The sequence below is a fragment of the Mobula hypostoma genome, chromosome 3 (genome assembly GCF_963921235.1).
Source record: "Mobula hypostoma chromosome 3, sMobHyp1.1, whole genome shotgun sequence".
Classification (NCBI taxonomy): domain Eukaryota; kingdom Metazoa; phylum Chordata; class Chondrichthyes; order Myliobatiformes; family Myliobatidae; genus Mobula; species Mobula hypostoma.
The window spans coordinates 58,851,595-58,876,073 of record NC_086099.1 but is presented as its reverse complement, the minus strand read 5'-3'; the positions used below and the strand labels follow the sequence as shown (position 1 = coordinate 58,876,073).

General features: G+C 39.6%; 1 protein-coding gene across 1 annotated transcript; it reads right to left on the bottom strand.

The window, feature by feature from the left end:
* Positions 1-1,345: 1,345 nt before the first annotated feature.
* Positions 1,346-24,265, bottom strand: chst14 (carbohydrate (N-acetylgalactosamine 4-0) sulfotransferase 14). Its single transcript, XM_063042121.1, has 2 exons — positions 23,965-24,265; positions 1,346-3,284 (listed from the first exon to the last, which is right to left on the bottom strand). Exons 1-2 carry the CDS (start codon positions 24,208-24,210, stop codon positions 2,466-2,468), a joined length of 1,065 nt encoding a protein of 354 aa, XP_062898191.1. The 5' UTR covers positions 24,211-24,265; the 3' UTR covers positions 1,346-2,465.
* Positions 24,266-24,479: the final 214 nt, after the last annotated feature.

Genomic DNA, 24,479 nt, shown 5'->3' with positions numbered 1-24,479 from the left:
TCTAGGTCTTCTTATTTGATTTGTTGTTGAGTGCCCTTGTATTGAGCTTCTGGTAATTAAGGACAGACATTAAATATGCTATTATTTTTACCTATATAAATACATTTAAAAGAAAACCTTTCAAACCCTACCCTATAACCGAACGGATAAATACCATAAAACCTCCAGACACACATTATCCCTGTTTGGAAATGTATCAGTTTTCCATCACTGCCAGATCAAAAACTTAAAAGATCACCATCCTGGCAGTGGCTTCCTCACAAAGGCTGCAATTCACCATCACCTTCCTCACAAAAGAGAATAAATAATGGCCCTTGAAACAATAAAAAAAGATTACATGCTTCAGAACTACCCATTGTGTTCAACTGCATTCCAGAGGAATTTAAAACAACAAAGCAGAAAATCACCTATGTTCAGCTGACAAAATAAATATTAAATTTAATGGTGTGAAGACCTCAATTTAAGTGAATCTTCAGGGGAGGTTTATTGATTCCCATCAGATGCAACCAATAAAGTTAAAGCCTTAAACATATACCATCTACAACATACATTGTGGCTTGGGATATGGCTTAGCTTTCAACATAGAGAAAGGCCGCCAAACTCTTCATCCTGACATAAAACACAATTCACACAAAATGTTGGAGTAACTCAAAAGGTCAGGCAGCATCTATGAAGAGAAATAAACAGTCGACAGTTCGGGCCAAGACCCTTCATCAGGATCTGGCTTTACGTCAACTGCTTTTTCCTCTCCATAGATGCTGCATGACCTGCTGAGTTCCTCCAGGATTTTGTGTGCTACTCTGAATTTCCAGCATCTGCAGAATCTTGTACAGTATCTATAAAACAATTCATCCATTTTCACTATATTACTAACCGGAATCACTTACTGAATTGAACTTATACCATTTGGGAGTTGATTAAAGTTGAGAAATAAACTCTTCTTTGCAAGCATTAACAAATTAACGTTGTACTATCAAGTTGTCAGCTTTCTACACCGTCCCTCTATTAACCTTTCGTAGAAGAATGCTAGAACTGCATTCTCACCAGTACCCTTATGAAATGGAAACCAAACTGTGCATTGTATTCTTGTATCCTTGGCTTGGCCACTTGCAGATTCAACCAATCCCTCTGTTTTTTTAATTCTCTTCCTATAGATATAAATTGGGTGCTTGGCAAATATAACGATTGTCACTGGATTCAGCCAATACCCAAGCAAAGTACATTGATTGCTTTATGAGATGGTGATAAGGTACAGCCATAAGTTGTAGCAACAAATCCTGTCATAATACTGACTTTTAATTAAATATTTGGGTTTTTAATATAACACAAGGAAAAAAAATAGCAGTCAAGGTGGAAATATTTTATTTGACTTAAATGAAATATACCTTTTTAAAAAAATGTTCTATCAATTGTACCAGTTCCTAATGGACTCATTCATTTCCAAGCTACTTATGCCTTTAGAATTTATACAATACATACAATAGATCTGCCACTTCTGTGGAAGGCAAAGTAAAATGTGTTCCATACAATTAACAAAATAACATCATAAGCCTGGTGCAATCTATGTACAGTTTTTAAAATATGCATAAAATCCATATATTTACAAGGTGATCAAGAACAATTTCTAATGCAACATTCGAGCTTCTGTCATTCTACTAATACAAAGTTATCAAGTGTAAGAAATTCCATTTATTCAAAAATTGAGCCCTGCTCCTTTAAAATAAAAACAAGCAGCTCAAAGACAGCAGTCAGGTGCTGGGGGAAACTGCTTGTTCTCTAAGATTTTATGGTACTGCCATTGTTACAGTTGAGAATTTCCCACTGCTGAAGTAACATTCTGTCAACTAATCAGCAAGAGGTGGTGTGAGGTTCCAGTCTGGCCTCACAACAAGCAACTGCAAAGCAAATTTACTCAAGTTATAGAGTTTTTAAAAAATAAACTAGAGCAGTCTATACCTATGTGATCAGTGGGCTCCCCTGATAGTGGAATTACATCCACACGCTGGGAAAAACATTATGCAGTTTCTGAAAAGCAGAATAGAAGAATCTTTTAAGAGTAAAGAAACTAAACAAGTTAGGAGAAAAAGGAACATAGCTGAAGAGAAAAAGGAACACAGCTCAGTAAAAACAGAAGTTATGAAAATAGCTTGAAAAACATCTTTTAAAGTGTCTCAAATTGTCATGCAAAACAAAAACAGTTACTGAAATACTGATTCTGGAGAAATTACACAAGTTAATTTGAATTAAAAATTTAACACAGAAAATATTCAAGTCATACACTTTTTTGGCGGGGGGAGCTGAAAAGCAAAAAAGAGGTTTTGGGGAAGTCCATCACGCCGATGTTATATGCATACATAAACAAACAAAAGCAACAATAGAATGCCACAAAGAATATCAATAATACAACCAGTATCATTTAGAAAATAATGGCCAAGCATTCTTAGCCATCAAGAGAGACATTGCTCTTAATGCCTGCAATATTCACGTGTAACATTTGGGAGAGGATATGCATACAATGAAAAATCCAGAATATACTTTGGTAGAAGTTCATGCAGAAGTTCCTGAGGTACTTTGCATAGATAGTAATGCAAGATCTCCTTTGTGACAGGTTTATACCATGCTTGTCTTTCAGGAAACTCAACACTGTCTGTGGCCCCAATATTTTGAAGTACATGGTGTGCATCACTATGCAATCGTTCATAAGAACCAATGTAGTCATACGTCACAGCACATGGTTGACAGAGATTGTAAACTGGCATCCAATGTTCATTCATTGTCTCTACATCTTCATCCACCAAATACTGAAGAAATTCTGAAAATGTAACATCATCCCCCTTCGACTGTCCAATGCTTTTCCTATATCTTCTCACTATCTCCATTCCGTACCTCCTTTGGTATTCCACCACTTCTCCAAACTTATTTCTGTAAGCTGACAACAATCGTTCCATTGGGTCTCGAACAAACATAAACTTGTAGTAATGTTTCAGCCTGTATTTGATCTCATTGTTCTTTAAATCTCCAAGGAAGACCAAGTCATTTTTGTGGTCCATTTTGATCTGCACGTGTACATTATCCAACACACCACTCAGAACTTTAATAACACGTTTCCAGTTAGAGCATGCAACTTTGGGCACATAACAGTACAAGAACTTGTATTCATCATTAACTAGAATGTGTTTCAGCAAAGTCCGTCGTTGGGATGAGGTCAAATCCAAAATACCATGTGGCATTGTCTTCTGTTTACAAACACTCTGTATAGTCCTGTTCCGAATCTCTTGAATAATCTAAGAGTTGAAAAATAAATGAAATTGGGGTGATACAAGAATAGAATATTTTCCCTCTCCCTCCACCCAACCATATACAAAATAGAGTAGTTAAGCTATGCTGACACTTCACTACCTCGTGAATAATCCTCAGTTTGTAAAAGTAGCTTGTTCCTTGGAAAACATTTAGCAAAAACTCACAAATTTTCCTTAAATATCAAAATGAAAACATTGCATCCAGTGCTCAAGATTCAGTTAAAGCAACACCTCCACAGTTCAAACAAAAACTCAGTATATGAAGTAAGGTGGATGATCTTGTAACACAGCTAGAAACTGGCAGAGTTGACTTTGCAGGTATCACAGAGCCATGGTTGAAGTCACCGAGAGCTTAACATCCAAAGATACACAGACAGGTTGGCAGAGACGGTGGGGTACATTTGTTGGTTTAAAAAAAAAGAAATCAAATCCTTAGAAAGAAGTGACATGGAATCAGGAGAAGTAGAATCTTTGTGGGTAGAGTTAAGGAACTGCAAAAGTAAAAAGACCCTTCAGATATACACTTGGTGGCCACTTTCCTGGGTATCTCCTATTTGTGGTCTTCTGCACACCACTGTTGTAAGGTGTGGTGTTTGAGTTAGTCACCTTCCTGTCCACTTGAACCAGTCTGGCTGTTTTCTGTCATTAACAAAGCATTCTCGCCCACAGAAATGCTGCTCACTGCATAGATTGGTACCATTCTCAGTAGACTTGTGAAACTGTTGTGCGTGAAAATCCCAGGACATCAGCAGGTTCCAAGACACTCAAACCACTCTGCCTGGTACTATCAAAAATCAGGTTTAACATCACTGGCATATATCGTGAAATGTGTTGTTTTGTGGCAGCAGTACATTGCAATACATAACAAAAACTATAAATTACAATAAATAAGTATATTAAATTAAATTAAATAAGTAATGCAAGAGAGGAAAAAGAAATACTGAGGTAGTATTCATTGTCCATTCAGAAATCTGATGACTGAGAGGAAGAAACTGTTCTTAAAACATTGAGTGTGGAATGATTGTTAGTATTAGTCAAAGTCACTTCCCCATTCTGATGTTTGGTATGTACAACAACTGAATCTCTTGACCATGTATGATTGGCTGATTAAATATTTGCATTAACAAGGTTACAGGTGTACCTAATAAAGTGGACACCGAGTATATAAGGAGTAAAAGACCATAAGATTATAGAAGCAGAATTAGGCCATTTGGCCCATCAAGTCTGCTCCACCATTTCATCATGGATGATCCCGTTTTCCTCTCAGCCTTAAAATCTGCTTTTCCCACCTTCCCACCTCACGCCTTGTATCCCTTCATGCCCTGACCAATCAAGAACCTATCAACTTCTGCCTTAAATATATATAAAGACTTGGCCTCCACAGCTGCCTTTGGCAAAGAATTCCAGATTCACTACTCTCTGGCTAAATTAATTCCTCATCTCCAGTCTAAAACGATGCCCCTCTATTCTGAGGCTGTGTCTTCTGGTCTTAGATACTCCCATCATAGGAAACATCCTCTCCACATCCACTCAATCAAGGCCTTTCACCAATCAATAGCTTTCAATGAGGATACCCCACATTCTTCTGAATTCTAAAATACAGGTCTAGAGCCATCAAACACTCTTCATATGACAAGCCATTCAATCCTGGAATCATTTTTGTAATCCTCCTTTGAGCCCTCTCCTTTCCATGATTAGCAGCACAAAACTACTCATAATATTCCAAGTGAGGTCTCAGCGGTGCTTCATAAACTCTCAACATTACATCCTTGCTTTTACATTCTAGTCCTCTTGAAATTAACACTCACATCACATTTACCTTCCTCACCATAGACTCAACCTGCAAATGAACCTTTAGGGAATCCTGCACAAGGACTCCCAAGTCCCTTTGCCCTTCAGTTTTTTGTATTTTCTCTTCATTTAGAAAATAGTTAGCCCTTCCATTTCTTCTACCAAAGTGCATGACAATACACTTTCCGAACTGTATCCATCCGCCATTTCATTGCCCATTCTCCTAATTTTCCCCAAGTCCTTCTGTAGCCCTTTCTGCTTCTTCGACACTACCTGCCCCTCCACCTATCTTCATATAGTCTGCAATCTTTGTAAGAAAGCTGGGTTGGTGGTCACTCTCTATGGAAAGGACTGCATTTATGCAGCTGCTTTCTGCATATGCAGCGAAAACGTGTTTCCCATATCCTAAAATTTATGTGATTATTGGACTGTACTTTATATTGGTTTCCTTCAAGTTTTTGGTGTTTTCTTGTGGACAATTGGTGGGTGGGTGATGTTAATTTTTTCTGTGAAGGGTGGTGGGGGGATAGAGCATTTGGTGCCACTGTCGCTGTTCTGTTCTGTGTGTGAGGGAGTTGGGGATTGTTATGTGCAGAGGGTCGTTAATTGTTTGTGTGGCTGATTTTTTTACTGTGGGCGAGGGGGGATCTTTGGGGTCTGCAAGTTCTGTTTCTTTTCTTTTTCATGCCGGTTTTGGGGGGGGGCAGGAGTTAATGTCTTTTCTTTGATCAATGTCCATGGTCTTTCTGTATCTAATGACTATCTGGAGTAGAATATCAAAGTTGTATGATACATGCATATTTTGACAGTATAATGAACTGTTGAATTCCATTACCCAAATCATTGACATATAACGTAAAACAAATTGGTCCCAACACAGACTCTTGTGAAACACCACTAGCAACTGGCAGCCAACCAGAAAAGGTTCCCTTTATTCCCAGTCTTCGCCTCCGGCCAGTCAGCCACTGCTTTATCCATGCTAAAATCTTTCCTGTAATACCATGGACTCGTAGCTTGTTAAGCAACTTCATGTGTGACATTTGCAATTTCCCTGTCTTCCAGAACCATTCCAGAATCTAGTGATTCTTGAAAGATCATTACTAATGCCTCCATGATCTTTTCAGCTACACCTTTCAGAACTCTGAGGTGTACACCATCTGGTCCAGGTGACTTATCTATATTCAGACCTTTCAGTTTCAAGAACCTTCTCTCTAGTTATGGTAACTTAATGACTCCCAATACCTGGAACTTCCACCATACTGCTAGTCTCTTCCACAGTGTAGACCAGAGTTTCTCAGTCAGAGTTCCATGAGATTGTGATTTTAAAATAATAAGCAGTTTTTGGAACTTGGTACGATGCTAGTACTCACAGTGGTGGGCAGCGACCAAGCAGCCCCGTTAGCAATCTCGTTAGAGGTAGGACCATGTCTATTTGGTTGAGTCCATTCTCAGAATTTGACATGAGATAGGGGGAGGCTATTGATAATTGGTGAGCACTGTATTGCACAGAGAGGAGGATGGTAGGCTATTCTCAGCCGGAGAACTTGACTTTAACAGGAGGAAGAACTTTGTGAGCTGCAGTCTGATCATGCACTCAAGGTGAGATTTACTGACAAGTTCTGGATATCTGTAAAAGAAGAATATTCTGCCATTCAAAGGAAAGCAATGAACATTTTGCTGCAGTTTTCAACTTCTTACATATGTGAGTAAGCTTTTTCTTGTTTAACAGCATCAAGAACAAGAATAGAAATAGTCTCATTTCAGTTGAAGGTGAAATCAGTGTGCGCTTATCACTAGTTCAACCCAGAATTGAGTATTTGTGCAGTAAAAGGCAAACACAGGTTTCACATGCTAGCCTATATTTGAGTAAGAAAATGCTTTTTCCAAGTTTTATATAAAATTGGTTTCTTAGACTATATTTTAATTGAAATTGCTTTGGCTTATGGTTTTTAGTAACTTTACTATTCAACATTGTCAATGAATTTTCATGTTGTAAATAGCACTAATTAAAATAAATTTACAACCTTTATTTGAATTAAATCTACCTAGCCTACCTATAGAAAAATTAAATCCCATTTTGGCTTAAGCCAGTTAAGTAACAGAAATTTATTATGTTTGTCTTATGGGTTTTAAAAATTTATGGAAGGGAAAGAAAGACTAATTTCAAGAAAGGTAAGCTAAGCTTATCTACCTGTTATTTTTTCCAAGAAAGGTTGACTGAAAATTCATTCTCTACTCAAAAGAGCATTGACGATTATTTTTGGATTATTACATCTAAAACTTACTGATCACACTAATGTACCGTGAGCTGTAGATATAATCATTTTTACGCAGGGGTTCCCTGAGACCTGAAAATTATTTCAAGACATTCGGCTTTCAAGAAAAGTTTATTAAAGTAATCCAGACTTTATATGACAGCCCTACGGCTCGAATTAAGATAAATGGGGACCTCTCTGACTCCATTATTTTAGAGAGAGGCACTAGACAGGGATGCCCAATTTCTCCTCTCCTTTTTGCACTATACATTGAACCGCTTACCCAACTAATAAGACAGAGCGAAATTGTAAAAGGTATCAAGGTGGCAGGGATTGAACAGAAGGTGGCGTTATTCGCAGATTATGTTTTAGTCTATCTGAGTGAACCAGAAAAATCATTTACAGGATTGTTTACACTGTTGGATGACTTTGGGAAAATATCAGGTTATAAAATAAATGTAAAGAAAATGCAGGTTATGTCCCTAAATTATACACCATCCAAAAAACTGCAGGATACATATGATTTTAAGTGGGAAGCTAAATCATTAAAATATTTAGGAATAACCCTGCCGAAGGATCTTTTAACACTGTCACAGGTAAATTATGGGCCATTAATTTCAGAGATAAAAGCAGATATACATAGATGGAATCTTATCCCCTTTTTAAGTTTAAATTCAAGGATAAATACCATGAAAATGAATATTCTCCCTCGGTTACTCTATCTTTTCTGGACTTTACCTGCGGAGGTGGATGATAATCAATTCAGGGAATGGGACAAATGGATTTCTCGCTTTATCTGGCAAGGAAAGAAACCTAGAATTTGATATAACACCTTACAGTTAGGGAAGGAAGGAGGAAGTATGGTACTTCCTTGCTTGAGAAATTATTTTTATACTTCACAGATAACCCCCCTGTTATATTGGTGTAATAGGGAATATAAGGCTAGATGGAAGGAAATAGAATTTGGATTGGTTGACAGTTTTCCTCTGACAGCTGACAAAGGATTGATGGCCCAATTGGAAAAGTTTAAAAACAGCTGGATAAATCTTACATTAAAAGTATGGCAAAAGGTGGTTAATTCATGTGGAATCAATAACATGTTAAAACTTTTCAGATGGTGTGCATATGATAACGAATTCCTTCCCAACAGAGGAGATAAAAGATTTGAACTATGGATAAAGAAAGGTCTTACAACCTACCTCTCATTTATAGATAAAAGAGTATTACAAAGTTTCCAATTCCTGCAGGACAAACATGGCCTAGAACACAATGACTTTTTTAGGTACCTTCAAGTACGACACTATGTTAACCAGAGTTTGTAGATATACAGACTTATCAACAGGAGAATTAGAATTTTTCAAGATTCTGAATTCGGCTTACAGTTCAATACCAAGTAAATCAGTTTCTCGATTATATAATGCACTCTCCCATGCTAAAAATGTAAACACATCGTATATTAAAGAGAAGAGGGAAAAAGAAGCGGGGTTGGTACTTTCAGTGGAGGCTTGGGGGAAAATATGCAGCTTTCAGTGGTCTTCGACTAACTCTTTGACTTGGAGAGAACATTGTTGGAAAAATATTATAAGATACTTCAAGACCCCATATCAGGAAAAATATAAAGACACAAATGTGACGTGTTGGAGAAGGTGCGGCTCCAAGGAGGGAAATCATTTCCATATTTTCTGGGATTGTCCTAAATTAAGTTTATATTGGAATGGTATTCATAGAACATTAGTTAAGGTACTTAAGACCCAGATACCTCTGAACTTTGAGATGCTCTATTTGGGGCATGTATTGTTTCTTGAACAGAAGAAAGATATAAAGTTGCTGCAGGCCCTTTTAGTGGCAAGCGAAGAAATCAATCACTAGAAAGTGGCTAAATCTAACACCACCTACATTAGAAGATTGGCACGGAATTATCTTGGAAATATTTAAAATGGAAAAGATGACTTACTCCCTGAGAATTCAAAAAGAAAAATTTTATCAAATTTGGAATAAATGGATTGAATATATAACCCCAAAGCGAGCAGACTTTAGATGACCCTCCTAATGATTTATACTGCTCTTCTCATCAACACAGTAATATTGCTAACGTAAGCACCCCTGGTCTAAATGTTTACTGTTTTTGTTTTTTTTAGAAAATGGAGAATTAACACAAGTAAAGGAATAGATTTGGGAAAGGGATAAAAAATGATAAAATTAAGTAAATAAGTACATAGGGATTGGATAATTATGTTTGGGGGTAGGAGCAAACATGAACAAGTTAGGATATAAACACCTACAATGGTAGTTACATAGGCTTACATACAACATTTTGGACCAGAAAGAAACGGTCCAGAAGAGATATATGGAAATTATTATTAATCCACTATTATTACTATTTTTCTTAACAACTAATATCATTACTTAGCCTAATAGAGTAGAATTTCAACAGCACATAATTATCTATTTAAGTGTCTAATTTCTTTTTATATCATCTTATTGTGTACTTAGAAATGCACAAATAACTATAGTTTTATACATATATAAAAAAAGAAAAGGTTATACATGTAAAAAAAAGTTCATGATACTTGTGAACTCCTTATCCAAATAAAAATAAAAAATAAAAAAAAGAAAATTATTTCAAGGGTTCCTCAAGGGCAAAAAGGTTGAGAAAGGGCATTGTACACTGATGAAAAATCCTTATTCAGTTCATCTGCCATTTCCATGTCCCACATTACCTCTGCAGCATCATTACAGTGGTCTGATATCCACTCTTGCCTCTCTTTTACACTTCATTTATCTGAAGAAACTTTTGGTAGCCTTTTTAATATTACTGGCTAGCTTTCTTTCATATTCTATGTTTATCTTAATGACTCTTTAGTTGCCTTCTGTTGGTTTTTAAAAGCTTCCCAATCCTCTAACTTCCCACTAATATTTGCTCTATTATATACCCTCTCTTTGGCTTTTATGTTGCCTTTGACTTCCCTCGTCAGCGACGGTTTTCTGTGATCTTGCCTTTAGAATAATTCTTCCTCTTTGGGATGTATATATTCTCTGCCTTCCAAATTGCTTCCAGAAATTCTGCCACTGCTGCTCTGCCATTACCTCTCCCAGTGTTCTTTTCCAATCCATTCTGGCTAACTCCTGTCTCGTGTCCCTCTAATTCCCTTTACTCCACTGTAATATGATACCCTGGCAAATTATGCCAGAGAGGTAGAAATGGGGGACAAAGAAATGGCAGACAAATTGAATAAGTATTTTACACAATTCTTCACTGCAGATGATACCAGCCGTATGCCAGAAATTCGAGTGTCAAGGGGCAGAAGTGAGTGTAGCTGCTATTACCAAGAAGTGCTTGGGAAGCTGAAGGATCTGAGGGTAAATACGTCACATGAACCAAGTGAACCACACCCAGCGATCTGAAAGAGATAGATGAAGAGATCGTAGAGGCATTACTAGTGATCTTTAAAGAATTACTAGATTTTGGAGTGTTTTTGGAGTACTGTTAAATTGCAAATGTTACTCCACTCCTTAAGGAGGGAGGGAGGAAAAAGACAAATTATAGGCCAGTTAGCCATCTTCAGTGTTTGGCAAGATGTTAGATTCCATAATTAAGAATGAAGTTTTAGGATACTTGGAGGCACACAACGGAACAGGCTGAAATCAGTACAATTTCTTCCAAGGGAAATCTTGTCTGACAAATCTGCTGGAATGCTTTGAGAAAATAACAGACGGTAAACAAAAGAGTCAACGGACGTAGTTTATTTGGATTTTCAGAAGCCCTTTGACAAGGTGCCTCACATGATGCTGCTGTAAACAAGAGCCCATGGTATTATAGGAAAGATAATAGCATGGATAGAAGATTGGCTGACTGGCAGAAGACAAAGAAGTGGGATTAAAGGGGGCCTTTTCTGCTTGGCTGATAGTGTTCCAGAGGAGGTCAGTGTTGGGTCCACTACTTTTCACGTTATATGACCTTGATGGCTTTCTGGCCAAGTTTGCAGATGATACACAAATAGGTGGAGAGGCAGGCAGTGTTGAGGAAGCAAGACTTGAAGATATTAGGTAAATGAGCAAATAAATAGCAGATAAAATACAGTGTAGCAAAGTGCACGGTCACGCAAATTGGCTCAAGAAATAAAGGCATAGACTTATTTTCTAAATGAGTAGTCTAATTCATAATTGGAGGTGCAAAAGGACTTGGGAATCCTTGTAGGTTGAGTTGGTAGTAAGGAAGTGAAATGCAATGTTAACATTAATTTCAAGAGGATTAAAATATAAAAGCAAGAATGAAATGAGGATTTACAAGGCATTGTCAGATCACATTTCAAGTAATGTGACAGTTTTGGGCCACATATCCAAAAAGATGTACTGGCATTGGAGAGGCTCCAGATGAGGTTTACAATAATGATCCTGGCAATGAAAGGTTTAACAAACGAGAAGCATTTGGTGGCTCTGGGCTTGTACTTGCTAGACTAATGAAAGACTACATAGAGTGGATATACAGAGGAAGATTCCAATAGTGGGGTAGTCTATGACCAGGGGGCACAGGTTCAGAATACAAGAACACCCCTTTAGAACAAAGACAAGGAGGAATTTCTTTAGCCAGAGGATGGTGAATCTGTGGAATTCTATGGCACAAACAACAATGGAAGCGAAGTCATTGGGTATATTTAAAACAGAAGCTGATAGGTTCTTAATTAGTATGGTGTCAAAGGTTACAGGGAAAAGACAGGAGAAAAGGGTTGAGAAGGGTAAATAAATCAGACATGATTGAATGGCAGACCAAACGATGGACCAAATTGCCTAATTCTGCTCCTATGTATTAGTCTTTTTAAAAAAAAGGCAATTCACAAGTGTCCAAAATAATAATTCTTACGGTGATATTGTAAAGTTCAAAATAATAAAACACATCCTTTCAGGTATTTACCAAGTGGAACATTGAAGATCCTGAAGGTCCTCAAGAACTGGATGTAGAGAAATTCTTGTAGAAGAATCTGAAAAGCCACTGTCTCAGAATATGGGCTTGCCTACTTAAGGCAAAGATGAGGCAAAAAAAAATCTAAAAAAAGAGTTGAGGCCTGTAAGTCTTTGGGACTCTTCCTCAAAGGGCAGAAAAGCATAATCTGAGGCAGATTCTTGATAAGCAATTGGAGATTAACATTACCATAAGTGTACTGAGAAGTGCCATCTCATTTCTTGCACCTTCATATTAAAAGTACACCTGGTAGTAAAACACAGAATATGAAACACGCCCTTCGGTTACAACATCTGTACCAAACAATACCAAATTAAACTAATTTGCTTTTGTCTGCACATGTTCCCTATCCCTCCATATTCTACCAGACTTTTAAACAGAACTGAAACACGAGGAATTCTGCAGATGCTGGAAATTCAAGCAACACACATCAAAGTTGCTGGTGAACGTAGCAGGCCAGGCAGCATCTCTAGGAAGAGGTACAGTCGACGTTTCAGGGTCTCGGCCTGAAACGTCGACTGTACCTCTTCCTAGAGATGCTGCCTGGCCTGCTGCGTTCACCAGCAATTTTGATGTGTGTTGTTTTAAACAGAACTGTTGTATCTGCTAGTTTTGCCTGGCAGTGGAATGGTAGAGGTGGGATGGGATGCGACGGAAAGAGGCAGAGGAAGGGGAAATGAATCTTTTATTTGAATTTGCAAGTGAGATTTCTCCAACTTGATCCTGCAATAATTCCTGGGTGGCTACTGAAGAGGATAGAGTGTCATTGAAAATTTGGAAAACTCCCCTTTTTCATGCGATCCTTTGAGCAAAGTACAGCAACAATCTAATGCTGCGCACCATATAGTGGCTCTTCAAAGACAATACTTTCTGAAGTAGAACATCGTTAAGCTTATTTTTAAAATTTGGAGCTATGGTGTTAGATCAATGCCCTTATGCTCTTAGTGACCTCTGTTGCTCAAAGTTCAAACAGATATTCTTCCGGCTCTTACTCTGAATTCTTCCTCATGACATCTAGGGCTGGATTTAAAAAATTGACTATATTGTCTGGGAGATTTTTAGACTTGTCAATATGCAGGAGATGTGCATTCACAGAGACCATAAATCTCCTCCATGCACTATTCATTGTTGCAGGAGTTATGTCATCCCACAGAGCACAAAGTACCCAATGTATGTCTAAACATTATTCCTTTTCTATATTTCTCAAAAGGTTGGTTTGTCGTTGCTGTCTGCTTCTAATGATTACATGCCATGTTATTTGCTGCAGATAATTAGCCTTAAATGTAGGGAGGTACCCCGGACCACAGTTTGCAACAATGAAGTAATGCAAGAATCAAAAACTACCTGCAAGTCACATTCATGAACTCCTCTTAAGTGTTTTGGGGCAATGACGCCAAGCAATGTTTTGTTACCTTACTTAATGTCAATGCTAAACATCCGTTTTTTTAAAATGTCTAACTTATAGTGCCCCTTTGACTACTTAAAAAGCTTAAGCTTATAGTCACTCAAGGAAAAGAGCAATACAACCTTTAGCTGCCCTGAGGTCAGCAGTTTTCTCATTCCCCAACATATACATGCACATGTACATGGGTATTCCCTTCCAAAAAAAACCCAGTCCTATCCATATCAAAAACATGAATAGAAAAGTCATCTTTCTTGAGGAGTCACCTAATGTCATTCAGAAAATTTTACACCACCATGGTAACTGCACTTACTGTCTTCCGTACAGAGTAACTATTAGACAAGCTTGCATGTTATTCAAAACCAAAATCGATTCCATTCAATGCAATCAGAAGACCAACTGTCCATCTCAATTTTTTTCCTCCGATTGCTCTTCCTCTGAATCATCAATTCAGGTACACATTTGATTATGATCTTTTAACCATACTTTTCCCACTTCTCCATAAAACAATGCCCTTCCCGGAGCATCACTGATAACACTATTTTATTTTTTCCTCATGTTTCTAAGCATTACTTGCACAGTGGGTACTGCAAAAATTTACAATACCCATCTTTTTTTTTAATTCTGTTAATTATAGCTTGCACTGACTTCTTAGAAGAGTTGTAATCCTCAGAACTGCCAGGTCCTTCTGAAGCCACGTTGATAGATGCAAAGAATAAACTGATAGATCCTAATAATACTTGCAAAGCTCCATGACCTTTCATAATACTGAAAGTGATAAAATTATGTGGCTCTAAGTACAAAATGCATTATGTTGCAAGACTGCATGCATTTTGTTACAAAGTTTGTAAACTGAGGGCATATATGCTCGAGTCAATAGAATGATAGAAAAAGTTTGTAAATTAAATTTCAGAAATCAAGGAATAACTGCAGACTGCAGCTGTAGGTTCCATCTTCGACATTAAATAGAGGCCACATCAGCTGCCTCAGGAGGACTTAAAATAATCCATATTATTCAAAAGAGCCTAATAGTGCTTTCAGAATAATGGCCAACATTAAATCCTTCAACTAACATGACTAAAACCATATTAACTGACTCATTGTACTATCTTGACCTGTGGCTACAACGGTCTTATTTTAGAACAAGATAGCAGTAACAACATTAAAGTATTTGATTTACACATTGTGAAACAGAATTTAATGTTATCCCAATGTGAGATAGTATCAGTTATTCATATTAATTGCACAACATATTTGTTCAGTATTGCACATGTTGTCATACTCCTCTTGATTGTTTTTGTACAGCACCAACTGAAGTGACAGTGCAACTCAAACAAAAAAAATAAAATTTCTTCAGTGGATTACCGAATAATTCAAATATCACATCTTCAATTTCTGTTTCACGCGAGTTAGTTGAATTTAGCCAGCACAAATTGAGAAACTACATTTAGTTTCAGCAATGAACAAATTTAACATAGATGCAATAAACACTCAGTCAGGCGTCATTTGCGGAAATTTCATTTTGATTCTTTGTCCGAACTGAAAGAAGAAAAAACGCCTGAAAAAGTAGCTGTTGTTGGCAGTAAAATACAATGATTCCAAAAATCTGCACCAGAGATTAACTCCCACTCTTAAACTTCATAAAATACAAGATAACTTTCAAAGGAAAATTGTACTACAATTTCAGACCTTTCAACTTTTGTTTGTGCATTTGACAGATCTAAAGAATTTGTAAGTTACTAACGTTTCACTTGAACTGAAATCTAGTTATTTTGTAGAGACCATGGGATCCTCTTTGGATACAGTATCTAGATTGTAGGCTGAAAGGAGAATTGAAAGGAGGGTTCATTTTAAAACTGCATTATAAATTTGGTTTAAAAACTTCAGAAGAGCACCCTTGAATTCTAATGTTTTTACAATATGGCAATTTGGAAATAAAGTGTTTTAATTTCCCTGAATTCCCAGAATTCATTTTCCAATGCGATGCAATTTCCCCACCAATACATGTGATTCAGCTCCATTGATCTATGCTGACTTTTATGGTCCACACACAAGGAAATCTGCAGATGCTGGAATTTCAAGCAACACATAAAAATTGCTGGTGAACGCAGCAGGCCAGGCAGCACGTTTCGAGCCGAGACCCTTTGTCAGGACTAACTGAAAGAAGAGATAGTAAGAGATTTGAAAGTGGGAGGAGGAGGGGGAGATCCAAAATGATAGGAGAAGACAGGAGGGGGAGGGATGGAGCCAACAGCTGGACAGGTGATAGGCAAAAGGGATATGAGAGGATCATGGGACAGGAGGTCCAGGGAGAAAGAAAAGCGGGGGGGGGACCCAGAGGATGGGCAAGGTGTATAGTCAGAGGGACAGAGGGAGAAAAAGGAGAGAGAGAAAAAATAAAACTAATAATAATAATAAATAAATAACAGATGGGGTATGAAGGGGAGGTGGGGCATTAACTGAAGTTAGAGAAGTCAATGTTCATGCCATCAGGTTGGAGGCTACCTAGACGGAATATAAGGTGTTGTTCCTACAACCTGAGTGTGGCTTCATCTTGACAGTAGAGGAGGCCGTGGATAGACATATCAGAATGGGAATGGGATGTGGAATTAAAATGTGTGGCCACTGGGAGATCCTACTTTCTCTGGCGGACAGAGCGTAGGTGTTCAGCAAAACGATCTCCCAGTCTGCGTTGGGTCTCGCCAATATATAGAAGGCTGCATCGGGAGCACCGGCCACAGTATATCACCCCAGCCGACTCACAGGTGAAGTGTCGCCTCACCTGGAAGGACTGTCTGGGGCCCTGAATGGTGGTGAGGGAGGAACTGTAAGGGCATGTGTAGCACTTGTTCCGCTTACAAGATAAGTGCCGGGAGGGAGATCGGTGGGAAGGGATGGGTGGAACAAATGGACAAGAAGTCGCGTAGGGAGTGATCCCTGTGGAAAGCAGAGCGAGGGGATAAGGGAAAGATGTGCTTAGTGGTGGCATCTCATTGGAGGTGGCAGAAGTTACGGAGAATTATATGTTGGACCCGGAGGGAGCGATCCCTGCGGAAAGTGGGGGGGGGGGGAGGGAAAGATGTGCTTAGTGGTGGGATCCCCTTGGAAGTTATGGAGAATTATATGTTGGACCCGGAGGCTGGTGGGGTGATAGGTGAGGACAAGGGGAACCCTATTCCTAGTGGGGTGACAGGAGGATGGGGAGGGAGCAGATGAGCGTGAAATGGCAGAGATGCGTTTGAGAGCAGAGTTGATGGTGGAGGAAGGGAAGCCCCTTTCTTTAAAAAAGGAGGACATCTCCTTCGTTCTAGAATGAAAAGCCTCACCCTGAGAGCAGATGCGGCGGAGACAGAGGAATTGCGAGAAGGGGATGGCATTTTTGCAAGAGACAGGGTGAGGAGAGGAATAGTCCAGTTAGCTGTGGGAGTCCGTAGGCTTATAGGAGACATCAGTAGATAAGCTGTCTCCAGAGATAGAGACAGAAAGATCAAGAAAGGGGAGGGAGGTGTTGGAAATGGACCAGGTAAACTTGAGGGCAGGGTGAAAGTTGGAGGCAAAGTTAATGAAGTCAACGAGCTCAGCATGTGTGCAGGAAGCAGCGCCAACGCAGTCGTCGATGTAGCGAGGGAAAAGTGGGGGGACATATACCAGTATAGGCTTGGAACATGGATTGTTCCACAAAGCCAACAAAAAGGCAGGCATAGCTGGGACCCATACAGGTGCCCATGGCTACACCTTTGGTTTGGAGCAAGTGGGAGGAGCCAAAGGAGAAATTATTAAGAGCAAGGACTAATTCTGCTAGACAGAGCAGAGTGATGGTAGAGGAGAACTGGTTAGGTCTGGAATCCAAAAAGAAGCGGAGAGCTTTAAGACCTTCCTGGTGGGGGATGGAAGTATATAGGGACTGGACATCCACGGTGAAAATAAAGCAATGGGGGCCAGGGAACTTAAATCATCGAAAAAATTCAGGGCATGGGAAGTGTCACAAACATAGGTCGGAAGGGATTGAACAAGGGGGGATAAAACAGTGTCAAGCTATGCAGAAATAAGTTCGGTGGGGCAGAAACAAGCTGAGACAATGGGTCTACCTGGACAGGCAGGTTTGTGGATCTTGGGTAGGAGGTAAAAACGGGAAGTGCGGGGTGTGGGAACTATACGGTTGGTAGCAGTGGATGGGAGATCCCCTGAGTGGATAAAGTTGGTGATGGTATGGGAGACAATGGCATGATGCTCCTTAGTGGGGTCATGATCGAGGGGTAAATAAAAGGAGGTAGAGGTCAGTACTCCAGACTACAACAGCACCCCCCTTATCGGCAGGTTTTACAGTAAGGTTAGGATTAGTGCAGAGGGAGTGGAGGGCAGAGCGTTCGGAAGGAGTGAGGTTGGAATGGGAACAAGGTGCGGTGAAGTCAAGACGGTTGATGAATCTCTTACTATCTCTTCTTTCAGTTAGTCCTGACTAAGGGTCTCGGCCCGAAACGTCGACTGTACCTCTTCCTATAGATGCTGCCTAGGGTTGATATGACTTGGGTCCCACCAAACTAGAAAGGTTGGGATGTCTTGCCCACCGAAACCCCCATTTGTGTGAATACTGTGTAATTATTGCCCCCCTGTAATTGCCCGTCGGCAAGAAATAACGTACTGTACACCACATACAATTATAAAGAAAGCATATTTATCAATGTTAACTTAACCAAACCATTATTAAAGAAAAAAAAACAAAAGAGCCATCGTAATTAAAAGTCAAAAGTGCACAGGTTGGATCTCAAATCTTCCAAAAGCCGGAGTGTCCGATGTACTCATAGCGCCAACTCCTATTCACCGATCACCAGTAAGATTCCCTCTCTTAGACTTCATCAAATTGCACATTCCCTTTGGATCAATTCCTATGGCCAGTTCCCTCGAGCTTCTTCTCTCTCCATCTCCCACCAAAAAAAGATCTTGAAACACCTCAGAGAATGTCACAAAACCTTTCCACCCAGCGTTCTCTAGAACCTTTTTCCCATTCCACCATCCTGATTGGATCACGTGACATTCCTAAGCATGAACATCACAACCCCTCATCTTTAATGGTAACCCAAACACTACCAGCAGAACACACTGTTTCTACGGAAAGCCATTAAATGAAATACTCTACAACATTAGCAGTAAAATCTTAATCAGGGTGTTACATTTGAATAGTATTTCAAAATTCCATTGTTCAAATTGTGTGTGGAAGTGGATACAAGCGAAATGATCTCAGTGTCAGCTTTAACTCCTACCGATTCAGCTGCCCAATTCCTCCACCTGCCAGTTTCTGATGTTCCACTATGAAATTCCTTCCTTCACCTTGAACTGTTGCTATCCCTCCACCATACTTGACTGACCCCTTGAATGTATCTCACTTATTTCTGCAACCCTCACCAGATCTTCCTCCTGGACACCAAGAAAAGTTCCCCTGGTCCACCCTTCCTCATTCAACAAATTATCCTTTACAATTTCTGCCAGCTCAAGCAAGACTACCACCAGACATATTTCTTCCTGCATTTAAGGTAAATTACTCCATTCTTCTGTCCCACCAACATTTTCACACCTCACAGCATTCTCCCATGCAACTGCAGGATTTGCAGTCGTCATTTGTTCACCTTTTTCTTTTCCACCATCCACGATTCACTTGCCCTTTCTCAAAATTGAATTGATGCTCACAGGATTTCTTCTATATTGGAGACAAAAAAAACCAAGCAGATTGCACATTTCTATTTACGGACTAGCATTGATTATACAGGAGTAAAACAGCTTTCTAATTTCCTGCCACATTAATTTTCCGTCCCACTCTGACCTGTCTGAGCCTCCTACACTGTTGAAACAAGCTCAAGCTTGCCGAACATCTCATCTTCCATATGATCATATTGCAGCCAACTAGATTAATAAAAGAACTCTGCAATTTCAAGTGACAATCTTTCTTTCTGTCAGTATCAAAACTGGCCATTTCAGCCAGACATCTTTGAAATTGGCTCGGTTTTCCTTTTTCCATAGTATAGTCTGCCCTGCTAAACATATCCAAAGTTCTGGTATTAGCAATGTACCAGTTCTAAATCGAATTCTAAATATCAAATCAATTCATTTGGTATGACCACAGAGATAATGACTTCGTTTCACTCTTTCTCCCTACTTCTGCTACTGAAAAGCAACTCAATTTCTTTAACAGTTCTGACAAAAGGTCTCAAACACTAAACTTTAGCTATAAGACATTACTAAATCCTTTCTATAGAAATTACGAACCTACTGAACGTGCAAAATTGTCTTGTTTTATTTTTGTCTCATTTGCACTCAGAAGATTTGGAGATGCAGGACAGGTAATAGAATCCATAGAAATTGAACTGTAGTCATAATAATATCTACTGTAACAACATAGTGAGTACAAAATGTCTGCCCTTTCTGTTACTTCAAAAGGAATTCAGTAAGTTTGATAGAACATGTGTCCTTCAGATTCATTTATCAAATGTACATCAAAATATACAGTGAAATATGCAATTTGTATTAACAACCAACGCAACCCAAGGACATGCTAGGGAAGCCTGCTTGACACACTAGCACCAACATAACACCCACAATGCTCATCAGAACATAGAACACAAAAAGCAACAAAACAACAACAGCAAAACAAGTCCCATCCCTCTATCCCATCAACACCCACACATAGTCTTCCAACTGCAGGACAGCCTGCGTCCGACCTCCAGTAGACTTACAGATTTACAGACATTGGGTCTTTGACTTGCCCAGTTGACTCGCAGAGTCAGGGCTCAAGCTATCAGGCCACGACTTCTGAGTTTTAGACCCCACAAATCACCGAAGACGACAAATGAGGGCACTGGATGATGTCCCAAAACTCCGGTCTCGCAATTTGCATACCTAGAGGTGCACTAGCCTTTGGTCCTCTGGTGCCTTCTCCATCTCCAATATTCTCTAAACTATTGACAATTCATCCACATGAACTAGATCAGGATAAAATAGTTAATCAATTAATCCCTCTTTTACTATTTACATTTCCTCCTCCAACGTACCTCCGTCTCTTTATTTTGATCTTTACTAGGATGACCTGAATAATGACTTTATATTGCTGTCATTTCACTCACTCTGCGGCTAGGCACAGCTCAAACTCCATCTAGAAATTCACTGATGACAACCATGTTGTTGGCAGAATATCTGATGGAGAAGAGGTGTGTAGGACTGAGATAGATCAGCTAGTTGAATGACTAGCCAGGCTGAAGTGGATATCCATACCATCCTTTATGTGCCATCAGGGAAGGACAATAAAGCAATATCATTTCCAACATTTCACACATTTGAAAAAAATGCTGATTACTAGTGAAAGAGCTTGATATTGTAGTGTGGTTTGGGTGAGGACTTGCTAATAGTCAATTTGTCTTCAGGGGTAATAGAAGAGATGAATGAGAACAGAACCTTTCAGTGCAATAATAGGCCCTTTCAGCTCATCTCATTCATGATGCCCAACTGCACTAATTCCATTTACAATACCTGCTCTAACAGAAGATAGAATAGTGCAGCACAGGAATTGACCCATCTGTCATACCTACACTAATGATGCCCTAAACCAGTCCTGGTATAGGAGAGGAGAGTTGAGCATGGAATTTAGGGAGAGGGGTGGGGAGGGAAGGCAGTGGGAGGAGTGTGTGGCAATAGATAGATGAAGTGGCTCAGGAGAGGGAAAAAAAGAGGAAAGGGTCAGAGGCAGCAGTTACTGGAAGTTTGATAATTTGATGTCATGCATACTGCCAGTTTGGAAAATACCCAGGCAGAATAGCAGGTGCCGTTCCTCTCATTTTCATTTGGCATTGGAGGTGGTCATGGACAGTCATATAAGTGTGGGAATGTGAAGTGGAATTAAAATGGCAATTTCCTAGTAAATGACTTCCATAAAGCCTTAGGCCAGTATCCTTCTGTGTCCTTCCTATCTAAATACCTGTCCTAATGCTTTTTAGTTATACTTGCTTTTACCATCTTCTCTGACAGTTTAAGATAACCACCACCCTCTGAAAAAGGTACTCCTCAGATCTCTTTTAAAGTTCTCTCTCACTTTAAAAGAGAAAAGGTCATCCCTCAGCCTATGTCCCAGTGAGGATAAACTAGGCAAATCTAATCTCTCCTCAAAATGTTAGCTCTTCATTCAAGGCAACAAACCGATGAATCTCAAACATGAGAAAATCTGCACATGCTGGAAATCCAAGTAACACACAGAAAATGCTGGAGGAACACAGCAGGTCAGGCAGTATCAATGGAAAAGAGTAAATAGTCGACATTTCAGGCAGAGACCTGTCATCAGGGTTCCCAATAAATCTTTTCTGCACATTCTCCCCCTCTCTATAGGTTTCACATCATTCTTTCCAGTTTGACAATCAGAATTGTACACAATATTCCAAGTACAGTCCAACTAATGCTTTGAACAACTGGGTCATTCCAAATCTCCCTTTTTACTAACCTCTCCACCCATGTCATCATTTTCAGGAGCTATGAACTTGCAACTTAAGGAGATGAGGAGGAAGTTCTATAAATGGTGAATCTTTGGAATTCATTGCCACAGAGGACTGTGGAGACCAAGTCATTGGATATATTTAAAGTGGAGGTTGATAGATTTTTGATTAATAAGGATGTCAAAGACCACGGGATTAAAGGCTGAAAAATGGAGTTAAGAGGGATAATATGTTAGTCATGATGGAACAGTGGAGCACAGCCAGTGAGCCAAGTGCCCTAATTCTGCTCCTATATCTTATGGTCTCTCTGCACATCAATTCTTCTGTGGTTGCTGTCATTTATTCTATATGCCCCACTAGAATTTGACTTCCTGATGTACATTCCCTCATTCTTGTTTGGATTAACTTTGCCAATTTTTTAAAAACCAAATTATTACACACTTTTCCCAGTTCTGATGAAAGGTCATCAGCCTGAAAACATTAATTATTTTCCCCCTTAACAAATGTGATATGTAATCCACTCTTCAGATAAATAACAAAGATTAGCGGGAAAATCACAAAGATTTGCGACCATCTCCAGCTGCCACCTGGCACAAATTGATGCAAAATATCACGGTCACCATTATAGTTACTTGCAAAGCCTTCACCAAAATAATATTCAGCACAATTTACTGAAATCAAAACACCATTGATACATAAAAGCATATAAAATTACACCCACACAGAGGAGTCATACAGCATAAAAATGGGCCCTTTGGACCAACTGGTCCACACTGACCAAGATTGTCATCTAAGCCATTTGCCCACATTTGGTCCGTATCTCTCTAAATCAACCATTCCATCCCACTTAACATAATCAGATAAATTATTAGTAAAAAGTAAAAAGTCATTTACTAATAATAGCTGGCACCACTGATAATAGCAAGTAGAACTCAGTGTTAAAGTTGCTGTCATTCTTCAGCAAGAACACTAAAGTCATGGTAGACCACACAATGTAAGCACTGACCACAAATTCTATTTGCAAGAGACCAAGCAACACAATGCTGATTGTTTCTAAACAGGTTGAAATTTTTCTGAAAAATAGTTCTTTCAAAAACAAAAGAAATCTTGTGGATTTCTGTACTGCTGCTTACCCACAGTTAACAAGTTAACAACTTTCTTAGTAAATTATCACTAACAAGTCATCTCCTCTAAGTTCATTGCTTGCAATTTTCAAAGGTTATTGGGAGACATCCCAAGATCACAATATATTCACCATATGAATGCCGACATGCCTTCGAATTTTTTTAACCACTTACTTGCTACAATTGAAATAACTCATGGTATTGCGGCAGCCAAACTGGAGGAAAACATACAATCACAGAGGAGCTTGACAGTCAAACTGTACTAGGTGAGGTTAAAGGTAGACTTTGTCAACTTACTGATAGGTGCAGATAGGATTGCTCCCTATACACATGGGGAAAATAATCCAAGATTGTCAGGAAAGTTGTGCAAAATCATCCAGAAAGCAAATCGCTTTTAAAAGTTAAAGATTCTTTCAGCTATTTCATATATCTATTATTTGTACAGGATCTACTGATTTGCGCTTTTGCTTTGTTTTAATGATTTGTTTTTAGAAATTCTGGGTTGCGTTGCTGTGATTCAGGCCGCACACAGAGGGTGGGTTTAAGAGAAAAGTAACCGAACAGCGACTTCAAGATGGCCCTGTGCCTGACAAACAGCGACCACCAGCAGTCGGAACCGTCTTATATTAACTAATGGTGGTCTCCTCTGATGAGCTTCCCACCTGGTAATCCGGGTCCAGTCCCCCCTTCCAATCCTGTCCGCCACCGGAGCTGGGCCTGGAGTTGGTGCTGCTGCGGGACCGGCTCCTGGCTCCGTATGTATGGCTACTCATGGTGTCCACCTCAGCCAGCATGCCCTTCTGGATCATCAGCAACAGCCCGCCCGACGCCACGATCACACCGAACGTCAACATAGTGGGTAGCAGCACTGTCCTGCGCACCACCCGGGCCGCCTTCAGCCCTCCCATAACACCGGCTCCGTTCACACTGACCAAACAGCCCTCCTCTCCTCCCCGCCACTCAACCCACCCTCTCCATAGCCCACCGACTACGCGCATGCGCCGCGGGGTAACGCTCGGCAATGGGGAATCGAAACGGGCTTCCCCGCCCCCGCAACAGCGTATGTGTGAAAGCGGCTGTGCCCGGCGGGGCCGGCGGTGATTGACGGAGTGTGGGCTGCTGCTGGAAGCTGGCTGTGTTTTGCTTGATGTGTGAGTGTGTTTTGGAACCTTTGAGG